The sequence below is a fragment of the Drosophila kikkawai genome, chromosome 3L (genome assembly GCF_030179895.1).
Source record: "Drosophila kikkawai strain 14028-0561.14 chromosome 3L, DkikHiC1v2, whole genome shotgun sequence".
In the NCBI taxonomy this organism is placed as follows: Eukaryota; Metazoa; Arthropoda; class Insecta; order Diptera; family Drosophilidae; genus Drosophila; species Drosophila kikkawai.
The window spans coordinates 18695586-18707547 of NC_091730.1; the positions used below are offsets into that span (position 1 = coordinate 18695586).

Here is an 11962-nt window from a genome sequence, read left to right on the forward strand (position 1 = left end):
GCTGCTATCTTGGCATATAGTAACTGAGGTGGTTTGAGTATCAAATGTGGTTCGAATATCAGGTGTGGTTCGAATTTCGTGTGGATTTTTTAGGGGGAAACTTCAACTTTTTGATATTTTTTAGGAGTAAAGCCAATTTTTTCATCTGGCAACACTGAGTTTAACCAAAAAAGAATAAAAAAGTAAACTAGCCGGCATTGTTTGTGCGCGTTTTTTTGCAGAAAACTATTGGAAAACACATAAAAACCATGAAATTGGTCAGGTAAGCTTAATCGCAATCCATTATATCATTGATAATCCTGTCAGAAACTGTCGCAAATGCCGGTTTCCATCAATTTTAGCGGGCTGTGCAAAATGTACACATGTACGCCTGCAAAACGCGATGCTATGCAATTTTGTTGTATTTGTACACAACACTCAATGGATAAAATATAAAGGTTTCATAATAATAGCATACTTTCTTGTAAATAACAAGTGTGCATGGGTAGAGCCAAAGTATCTCAATCATTTAAACACATTTTTACATTTGTTAAAATAGCAAAAGCTTTTTTGTCCTTTTAGATTCCTTATGAAGTTAAGTCATGAGACTGTGACTATTGAGCTGAAGAATGGCACCCAAATACACGGCACCATTACCGGCGTGGATGTGGCCATGAACACCCACCTGAAGAGCGTCCGGATGACCATCAAGAACCGCGATCCCGTCCACTTGGAGACGCTGAGCATTCGCGGCAATAACATTAGATACTTTATACTGCCGGACAGCTTGCCGCTGGAGACGCTGCTGATCGACGACACTCCCAAGTCGAAGACAAAAAAGAAGGACAGCGGTCGCGTTGGCAACCGCGGCAGAGGCAGAGGCGCCCGCGGACGCGGCGGACCACGGGGACGCGGAAGGGGCCGTGCCACGGGCAGGCGTTAATTTTTGTAACTGGTACACTTAATAAAACACAAATATTCGATAAATATAGAATACAAATAAATTCTTTGGATAAAGTAAAATCTCGACGAATTCGATGGCTTCTGATATTAAGACAGTTACTAACTTATTTTGCGATATATTTTAGGAACCAGGCCGGGAATCCTCACCCTTTGATGCTGGAGAATATACTTGTAACTCCAGAAACCCATTTCTTAGTGATTGTTTTCTTAGTAGGTGATGAGAAGTGTTTCGTTTTGGAGTGTTCTTGATGTTTGTAATTAAGCTCGATTCTTATTCCTTAAAATGTTTGCCCTATTAGCCAAAAACTTTAGGACATATACAAGACTGGAAATACTTTTGTATCTCCTGTTGCCTCTGTTAATGTTACATTTAGTTATTTTGCGATGCCACGGAGATAAGAACACTATCCAGTGTTCAGAGCGACGTAATGGATTGCTTGGAGGTAATACGAAACTGTATCCGCTGCAGTAAGTTCCTAAGAAAATCAATTATTTCAAAGACAATATAACCAGTCTTATTTTAAAGGAATTTCCTAGAAAGTTCCAATGATGTGGGTCTCGTTTGGAAACTTTTACTATACACGAATGCAGATTCAATGGCGGATAAACTTGTACCCGCATTAAGAAATTCCTTACAGCTGAGTGATGTGATTCGAGTTAAGAACGAGGCTAATATGGCTAAATATCTAATTAATGGCAACTATTTGGGCGGCATACTTTGGAAGGTCAAGGATATGGACACCGAAGTAACCATTCGGTTTCCCAGTATCCTGCGAACTAGGCCGGACAATCTTTGGCATACGGATAAAAGAATATCGGATCTTCCAGAGTCCTACTACTCCGATGAGGGATTCTTGCAAATAATAAATGCTATTACTGCATTTCTAAGTCAACCGGACTCTAACCAGGCTCATAAGAATTCTGACGTAACGATCGCATCACATCCATTTATTCTTGATGGAAAATATAAAAATTATTTAAATCGCGTACTTTTCGATCCAACTAAAAGGCGAGAGGAATATATTTTGGGCTTCTACCTTGGCGTCTTGTACATTTATCCTTTTATCCGATTGGTTATGGTGAGTTTTCTTGAAAAATGTGTAAATTGTATAATGAAATCCTTTTTTTTAGCATATGACCAGGGAAAAGACGAGACAGCAAGTTGATTTAATGAATATGGCAGGGTCAAATCGGTTCTTGCACTATTTATGCTGGTTTATATCCACTTTTGTTGTCTTATTCATTATTAATTTACTGACTATATTTTTACTTAAGGTAAGAATTTACTTGAAAATGCAGAGATTTTCAAAAAGGATTTATATTTATTAATTTAATATTAGTTTATTGAATTTGTTTATAAAGCAGCTATAAAATAGCTAAAACAGTTCTAGCTAGAACACCAGCACAGAATATGTATCGATATATCGAATAGTGGCGCCATCTGTTTAGCAATTTCCTGAACTAAAACAATCTTTGCATTAAATATTTATTTATTTAATTATTTTCTTTCTTTTCAGGCGGCTTTCTGTAAAAATGGAAGTGTCTTACAGTGCTCAAATTTCTGGGCTTTACTTTTTGTCTTTTTCATATGGTCATTGTGTGGCATTTGCTTTTGTTTCTTAGTTTATAGTTTAATTAATAATGTCATATTGGCTGCATTTGTGGCAGCTTTCTTCTGCATTCTAGGATTTCTGCTTTTTGCATTTTTTCACTCAATGTTTATAATTCTGGACTATATTCTCAGTATATTACTGCAGTATGCTTTCCTAGCAGTCCTAAGGCGTATACTTTATTTCGAATATTATGATAATACAGGACTGCAGTGGCATCATATGATTTCATTTAAAAATACTTCTCAGTCAGGCTTAACTAATGACGTTGGTTATATTCTCTCAATGATGGGCATAGTAGCCTTAATTAGTTTATTAATTGCCTTTTTCGCTGAATTGATTGTTCCGGGGAGGTATGGAATCTCAGTGTGCCGCCGCAAACGTCCTGTTGAGCAGCCGGAGAATGAAAATCCTTCTATGATTGTTGAGGCAAATAATTTGCGAAAATGGCAAAACAATAAGGCACATCTCAGAAATTTCAGCATGAATATGTACCAAGATCAGATAACAGTCCTATTGGGTCCCTCCGATTCGGGAAAATCGGCCATATTGCATTCGATTTCCCGCAGTATTCCCCTGGATTCCGGATGGGTGAGAATAGATAATGTGGATATCATGGGTAACCCCGAGGGAAGATCGTCCGTGGGGTTAGCACCCCAGCATAATGCCTTATTCCCTAATTTGACGGTAAGGCAGCATACTACCTTGTATACGTCCTTGCGGAGAAGAGGTTCGGGAAGAAAGTTAAGGAACCACTCAGCTGAGAGGTATTTAAGGGCCTTGGATCTCTGGGATGTTAGGGACGTGAAAAGCCGCAATTTATCTCAGGCGGACCAAAAGAAGCTAGCGGTGACCTGTGCCTTTTGTGGGGATAACCGCATTATTCTGCTCGACGAGCCCAGTGAGGGGCTGAATCCCTGCGAAAGGCGAATGCTCTGGGACATGTTGCAGACCGAGAAGCGATGTCGTGCCATTATAATGACCACTTACCATATCGATGAGGCCGATGCTCTGGCCGATCGGGTGGCCATTTTATGCGATGGCCAATTAAAATTCAGTGGATCAGCTGCGTTCTTAAAAAACACCTATGGAACGGGGTATCAATTGGTAAGCAACTGAAAATGTAAACTAAAAAAAGGAGGGAGAAGAATTGTTCCTTGTAATTTTAATTTTAATTCGATTTGTTCCTCGTTTTCAGGTCTGCTCTCAGGGCCTAAAATATCATGAAAAACTAATAACTTCATTAATTGAGAAATATGTTCCCAACACCAGTATCTGCTGTCATGAGTGCGAAACGTCATGCAATATTCCGCAGTCCAGTTGTTGCGGAATTGTGCCCCTGCTGAAGGCTCTGGAGAAATCAGTGCAATGTCAAAATATAGATACCATTCAGATCGGAACCATGCCCATAATAGAGAAGTACCTGAACGCCACTGCCTCTTGCTGCGAGAATGTAACTGAGTGCCCTGATGTCTGCAGGTTACCCGAAGAACCAGATGGAAGTTTATTAAATCGAAATAAACTGTGCTTTAATCAATGGCAAGGGATGACACTGAAAAAGTTCTATCACATAAAGAACAACCTCTTATTGTTTATTCTTCTACCCCTGTTACTCTCTATGGCCTTTGCCGGTTTACTTGCTTATTTTAATAATAAGTTACCCTTCAAGCCTAAGAACTTCAAGGAAGCCAGGAGAACTTGGATATCCCAAGAACCTTTAAAATTAGATTTAGATTCATATGGCAGGCCCTGCAGTTATGCTATATCTAAAAACAATGACACGGAACATCCTCTGATACCGTTGGTGAAATATAAATTTAAACGTTGTACGGCAGTTGAAGAAGAAGATCTGGAAAATGCGACCTACTTAAATGACAAGCATATCTTTGCACTTAGGATGAATAAATGCAACTATGAAATTTTGTATAGTCGAAAATGGCTGCATTCGGAGGCAGTTGCAGCCTCACTGATGGCATATCTGGCAAACAAGTAAGAGAAAATATACAAAAGATATATGTAAAAGTTAAGAATTTAAGTTTTCAGCCAGCTGCTGGATAAATATTGTTCTAGTTATGAAAAGATCACTGACATGCGCATGAAAAATATAGATTTTTACAATTATCCATATCCAGCATTGCAACATAACAAAATCGGTACAACATATAAGGCGAAATGTTTGGAAAGTGATGTCTTATTTGTATTGCTTTTATGTTTGAGTATTTTTACAGGATTTTTTCTTGCATATATAATAAGAGAACGTGTACTTAATTTTAAGCTACTGCAAAAAGTCGAGGGCATTAATATGGCCACTTTCTGGTTATCCCACTTGCTCTGGGACTGGCTGTGGCTTACATTGTTTTCTGTACTTTTGGTTTGTCTAATGAGTTTAGTACTTTGGAAAGGTTTTAGTGATGAAATAGGTAAACATACTAATAGTTTTTAAATATATTATATATTGTTTACTTTAGTTGCCTACATAATTGCTTTGATGTTTTTTAATCTGGCTCAGCTGCCCTTTTTATATCTTTTGATGCAACTCTGCAGATGCACAATTTTTGGATGGATTACACCCATACTTCTATTTGTTCTTTTGAGTAATTTTATAGAGTTTTTATTTAATGTAAACCTATTAATTTTATTTTTTAGTCATACCATTTCAGCTCGGTGCTCCGGATTTTCCCTTTGGCATACTATATTTAATACCCATTTATACAGCCATTGCAATGATGCATAGAATATGCGGTAAGATATCAAATAAAAATTATTCTAATTAAAAGTAGCTTTGAAAGTGTAACGTTCATACCCAAAAAAAATGGTTGAAAGCCCATTTTGCACCCTTGTAAGCCGTGAAAGAAGGGGTAAGAAATAAAGGGAAATTTATAGATACATTTCCACGCCTAGCTAGATTGGTAAATGTAATTATTAATAACATTTAAAAACCATTTTTATTTAGAGAAACATCCAAAGTGGAGTATATTTTGGGCGGCATTACCATATCTCGGGGTACTTATCGGTTTGGCTTTGCTTTACTTTACATTACTTTTACTTTATGAAAAGGGATGTCCTGGCAGAAAAAGGTATTTTGTATTATATTTGTATTTAATCAATGTTAAAAAGAACTGTTTTTAATAGATCTAATGCAGGTCAAGAAAGAGTGACGCAGAGTGAAAGGCGAAACAATATTTTACTCCTGGATAATGTAAGAGCAAATGATATGGAAAGGCCCGTTAAAGATGTTACTTTCGGACTGAGACCGTAAGTATTTTTCTGTTTTATATTTTAAATTAAAAAAATATATCTTTTTAAATTATTTTGCAGCATGGATATTCTGGGCTTGATTGGTGAAAGATCTGGCAAGACCACACTTAATAAACTAATAATATCCCAACAGACGTTATCCAAGGGTCACGTTTTTGTCCATGGCATTGATGTTCATAACAAGACAAGCCGATACCGGGCCTTCCAATTCATGGGTTATTGTCCCGAAAATAATTATTTTGAGCCAAAGTTTACGGGTCGTGAGAATCTAAAAATATTCAGCCTCATTCGGGGGATAAAATCCAGACAAGTTCGCGATGTATCCGAGGATCTGTCGGATAAGCTCAATTTTAGACGACATCTAGATAAGAGGGCACGAATGTATACAATCAGCGACAAGCGTAAGTTGAGCACCGCAATAGCCGTTTTAGGCTCGCCTCCTTTGATTATATTGGATCAACCCACGACTGGATTGGAGACAGCTCATCGTTCATATGTTTTGGATGTTCTGAAAGACGTCAATCAGTGCGGCAGTGCGATTTTATTATCATCCAACAATATGGGCGACTTTCAAACCCTTTGCAATCGATTGGCTTTGATGAACCGAGGACAGCTTTACGCCATTGGTCCTGTGGCAAGCTATAGAAATCAATTAAGTCGTGGCCTAATCCTAATGGCCAAGGCCAGACCCTATGCCGTAATTAAGCAAGTATTTTGTTTATTAAATTCTATTTGTTGTCAGTTGATACATTTTTCCAACAGTCCTCCAATAAACATGGAAGATATTGTAGACAAAATTACACGGTTTCTGTTGGCCAACTTTGGAGATGTTTATTTATTGTAAGTATCTTTTTTTGCTTCTATTTAAGATATAATATTTATTTATATATTTCTTCAGAGAAGATATTCAAGGTGACATGCTTTTTTATATAAACAATTCATCAATTCCACTGGCCAAAGCCTTTAGGATCATAGAGAAAAATCGTCACGAGCTATACATTTCGGACTTTTATTTAAAACACGAAGATATTGAGCTGTCCTTTGTAACCCAAAACTTTAGAATAGTCCACTAAATGCAGTGCAGCGTCTTTAATTAGTTGGCTTTATATTTTGTCGTTAAAAATTAATGGCTGGAGGATACAGTTTTAACTATGCAGCATGTTAAGCCGCACTGTAAGCGGTTAAATAATGATGCTGCGGCATATGAAACAAAGCCGGAATCGTTATTTAGTATCTGTATTTCGCCATGTGAAAGTTTGTATCGCCTCCTTGTCTTTTTTTTTGTACTGCGCAGAGCCACAGAGGTCCTTAGACTAAATGAGGTAAGCGAAAACAGGTTCAGCGCGAGTGTTCATTGATGAGCAAAACATGTTTCGCCAGAAGGAACCATCAATATCAATCGAAAACGCATGCCGCGGCCAGATCAAAATAAATTATAAAACAAAAAGGGCCGCGCTCCGTTTACGGTTTAGCCATAAAATGAATCGCAAAATTAACAAGATACGAATCTCTTAAGATAGGAGAAATAAAATCCACTGGGTACAACCAAATTAATTTTGACATAATGTCAGACAAACAAATGTTTGCACTTAAGCCGGGGCTCTGCCTTTGTTAAGTATCCTTCTGCAGAGTCCCACTTGAAGGGGAATGCGTTATAATATTTGTCTAGACATAAATACAAACATGGGACTCCAATATGGGGGTGTTCAAGGGGCGTACTTTAAAAAATACAAAAACTATATGATGGCCTTTTTTTATATTTCTAGCAATACAATATAGTTATGTATTTGGGACAGTCTCTGGAAAAAACTGTAAAAGAATGTAATACCTTTTTAGAAAGCCGACGATTTGATGTAAATTAAATGAATTATTTAAGGGAAAACATTTTAATATATATATTTATGGATATCTTTTCAATATATAAATTCGCCTCAATTTCTGGAGAATCTAAATAACACTTTAAAATTATTTTTCAAATAAACTCTTCCTAGGTAACATTTTTCAGTAATATTGCAATTACGAAAATATTTTGAAATGTATCGCAAATCGTGTTAAAAAAGTTTACAGCGTAAGGAATTTTAAAATATTTAAGCTCCTGAAATATTTAATATATTTTAGCACAATTTCGGACGTTATTTTATTGGATTTAAAATCTCTAAACCTCTCTAAAAGGTTTAAGATTTAAATTTATTTAAGCTGTAATAAATGTGTCCAAGTTTTTTATATTTCTCTAACTAAATCCATAAGAAAAATCGTTTTTAAAAAATTGAAAAATATGTGTTCAAATCAATTTAACACAAAACTGTAAACCGGAACAGTCTTTTTTAAATCGACTTAATTTTAATGATTTTCTTACAGCTTGCAAACGTACTACTTCCCTTATTTTCCACCCATTTCCACATGCTGACGGTGTTATTTTAGGTGGGTGACAGAGCTCTCTCAAAGGATAATTCGCTATATATCCAGGGCGCACAGAATCGATACCGATACCAATTCGGCATGAGTCTTTGCTGGCGGCACACGAGCGACTGACTGGGCGACTGAGGAGAATCGAAACCGGCTTTATTAAGGTAAACAAGGACCAACGCTCGCTGTTTATGTTTGTCTTTGCATCACTGTCAGTGCAGTGAGTACTGACTTTGACACGTTTTCTGACTTAATTTTAGTTTATTGCTTTTTATGTGTGCCCGGGACCGCTGGACTGTGGGATTGCTGGGAGTCGCTGCCTGGCTTGCGGACTGTGTGCACTGCGTATCTAGGAGGACGAGAGAGCGAGGACGTCAACCCAGTGACACGTGTTGCGGATGAGGAGGACCATCCGCTGAAATGCGCAGCGTCTAAATGCTGTATAACTTTTGTCCTCTTCGGGTTGACTTTTCCGGGTGGCCGTTTTTCGGCCGGGATCTTCGATGTTCGACGTAACATTGGGCCAGAATCCGGAGCATTCACAGGGATGTTCGGTGGTGCTAACTCCCCCTTCGGGTCGGCTTGTTTACCATTCTCACGCATGTGACTTCCAAATGACGGATTGAAGTAGGCAAATATTTGCGGACGAGCGCTGGTTCCCGGTGCCCTTATTAGATAACGATGATTACAGTCAAACGGCGCACGCGTCCGCCGGTCCTTGCTTCGACTATTGCCCATTGCCGGTGCGATAATGTTAATTATTTCAGTAATATATTCATGGATTTGTTTTTAACTCGAACAGAGACATTTCAAAGCAGCACGTGGCGCGTTTCAACATTGCGATAAGGTGGAATCCAAATAAAAACGATACAAACTTGATATCTTTACTGGAGTAAAGTTTGCTTTGGTGTTTAGCCAAACCCTTGGGGATCGTGATGGCTCAATAAGGAAGCTTTAATTAAAGGCATTAAGTGGGTAAACTGGACGAAGATTAATTTTAAATTAATTTGGAAATAAACTCCCTTTTATAAGCTTGATGGATAGGAATCATTTCGTGTGAAATTGAATATATAAAGTATATATAACTAACTTATTTTTAATAAGAATTTAATAATTAAGTCTTACATTCCGAGCTCATTTTCATTATGAAACTTATAAGCATTCAACTAATATTTACTACAAGTAAACCCAAGTAATGCCTCCATAATTAATTACCTTTTAATAATTCAGTGTTCATTTTTAGCATTTTATAAATAGAAGCTCAACTTTTTTGCACAGCAAATGTACAAGCCTAATGTGCACATTAGACATATACGCCGCCGCGCCACGCCGCCGCCGCCGCCGATTTTTGTCTTATTTGACGCGCCGCCGCCAAATTATGAAAATAACGGCGCGCCGCGGCGCGCCGCTGGTGCGGCATCGGCGCAGCTTCAGCGCGGCCTTCAGTGTCATTGTTCTTTATAAAACTTTAAAAAAAATAAATAACTCATTAAAATGGCCTTTTTGCCTTATTTGACGCGCCGCCGCCGCCGGTTCTTTCTGACTACTACGCCGCCGCCGCCGAGTCATTTTGACCTCTACGCCGCCGCCGATGCCTTTAACCATCGGCGTAAACCTCTAGTGCACATGTAAATACGAGGGCAAATACGAGTACAAAGCGGCCAAGGACTCTCCAGAGCCTGTGGCAACGGACAGGTTTCATTAAATTAATTAGCATCTCTTTCGCTCGCAAATACTGCCAGCTGCACGGCAGCTCACTCTTCGGAGCTTTGAATACGGAATACGGGAATATGCCACACGGGAGTCGGGACCGGAGCCGGGAGCTCCGAAAGCCACTTGATTTCACGGCGCTCTCAGACGGAAAATTATGTTTTCAGTTAAAACTCAAGACTTATGTAAACACTTGTCCAAGCTACGGGTTGTACGCTATTTCAACTTAATGAATATTTGTGCCCATGACTGCTGCTGGCAAATAAAAACATCTACTGCTAATATTTTGTTACAGAAAATATAGTTTATTTGATGTATATGAAAATATATATTTCAATCATAAAATAAATAAATTAATTAAAATTGAAAAGTTCATTAAACAACTGATTACACAGGAACACAAAATTAAACTTTGTGAAATTTCCACGAACCATTTCAAGTTTTCCATGATATTTGGGTGCTCCTGAGTAAAAGTCCCATACAAAATTATTCTCCATCACCTACAGGTTTCGCGGTATACCTAAGAATACAAAAAACCTATGTTTGCCGACATTTTGAATTACGTGGCCTATATAATTGGACTTACCTTTATTATTTTTGGTAGGACCTACTCTCAATACATCACGGCACTACTAAAAAATAGTCCCAATCGTGGACCATTGTCCATGTCTTTGGAATTCGACGCCAAAGTTGAAACTCCCAAAATTTTCAACATTTCTGTAATGAAAAAACAATTCTGAGAATTAAATCTTCTATGGGACTAATTTTAAATTTTCATTGAATCTATTGTTCATTGTATTCTTTAATTTCGGTTTAAAGCGTTTTCCTGAGGACATTTTATTGGATTTATTAAACGAATAAAACCGATTTTTTGGTTTTATTATCTACTACTATTTGCTGTCAAATTTCAAATAAGTCAAGGCAACCTATAAAATAGTAGTAGATTTGTTTCTTTTTATATATAATATACATTTTTTTTTTTGTCTAAACTTAAATATGTAAGGATTATCGCTGGCTACTAAGCTGTCTTAAAAATGTTATGTTCGGAATACATTTTTATTTAATATAAAACTAAATTTATATTATATATAAAAAGAAACATATCTACTACTATTTTATAGGTTGCCTTGACTTATTTAAAATTTGACAGCAAATAGGAGTAGATAATAAAACCAAAAAAGCTGTTTTATTCGTTTAATAAATCCAATAAAATGTCCTCATGAAAACGCTTTAAACCGAAATTAAAGAATACAATGAACAATAGATTCAATGAATATTTAAAATTAGTTCCATATAAGATTAAATTCTCAGAATTATTTTTTCATCACAGAAATGCTGAAAATTTTGGGAGTTTCAATTTTGGCGTCGAATTCCAAAGACATGGGCAATGGTCCACGATTGGGACTATTTTTTAGTAGTGCCGTGATGTATTGAGAGTAGGTCCTACCAAAAATAATAAAGGTAAGTCCAATTCTATAGGCCACGTAATTCAAAATGTCGGCAAACATAGGTTTTTTGTATTCTTAGGTATATCGCGAAACCTGTAGGTGATGGAGAATAATTTTGTATGGGACTTTTACTCAGGAGCACCCAAATATCATGGAAAACTTGAAATGGTTCGTGGAAATTTTTGGCTGTGTACCTGTGTTATTTGTAATTATTTATTCTTAAAAACACTTTTGAAAATCAGCCAAAAAGTGTTAATGAGACCATCAAATGCAGCTTTCCGTTTCATGAAATATAATCATAATATATTATAATTAAATGCATTTTCAAAATGGCTTCCATTCGAAACATTTGTTTCATTGTTAAAGAAATATTGCAGCCAGGATTCTGTAACTTTTCAGATACCAGAGGTGCCTTTTTAACGACACAACCAGAGGATGTTTAATGTGTGTTTACAAAAGGCAACCCATTAGAGGGGAAGCGTCTATTGTAAGGAACTGCCACTGGGCAGATACTTATCTGGCCATATATTAAGACAGAGCTGGCTGAGGCTGAGGCATCCATTTGGTACGCATCCGGTTGGTGACACT

General features: G+C 37.2%; 2 protein-coding genes across 7 annotated transcripts; both read left to right on the forward strand.

Moving 5' to 3' along the window:
* Positions 1–107: 107 nt before the first annotated feature.
* On the forward strand, positions 108–1012 carry SmD1 (small ribonucleoprotein particle protein SmD1). The gene is made up of 2 exons (XM_017160942.2): positions 108–262; positions 562–1012. Exons 1-2 carry the CDS (start codon positions 249–251, stop codon positions 920–922), a joined length of 375 nt encoding a protein of 124 aa, XP_017016431.1. The 5' UTR covers positions 108–248; the 3' UTR covers positions 923–1012.
* Positions 1013–1172: 160 nt separating this feature from the next.
* Positions 1173–6903, forward strand: LOC121502277 (phospholipid-transporting ATPase ABCA3-like). 6 transcript variants are annotated; one of them, XM_070285582.1, is made up of 14 exons: positions 1173–1410; positions 1469–2021; positions 2074–2217; positions 2460–3659; positions 3751–3971; positions 4032–4541; positions 4596–4972; positions 5021–5146; positions 5199–5294; positions 5506–5629; positions 5685–5807; positions 5871–6515; positions 6573–6650; positions 6709–6903. In XM_070285582.1, exons 1-14 carry the CDS (start codon positions 1226–1228, stop codon positions 6881–6883), a joined length of 4557 nt encoding a protein of 1518 aa, XP_070141683.1. In that variant the 5' UTR covers positions 1173–1225; the 3' UTR covers positions 6884–6903. The 6 variants fall into 6 exon arrangements, with proteins under 6 accessions (XP_070141683.1, XP_070141682.1, XP_070141685.1 ...); XM_070285581.1 differs by having other exon boundaries at positions 3751–4541; XM_070285584.1 differs by having other exon boundaries at positions 3751–4541; positions 6714–6903.
* Positions 6904–11962: the final 5059 nt, after the last annotated feature.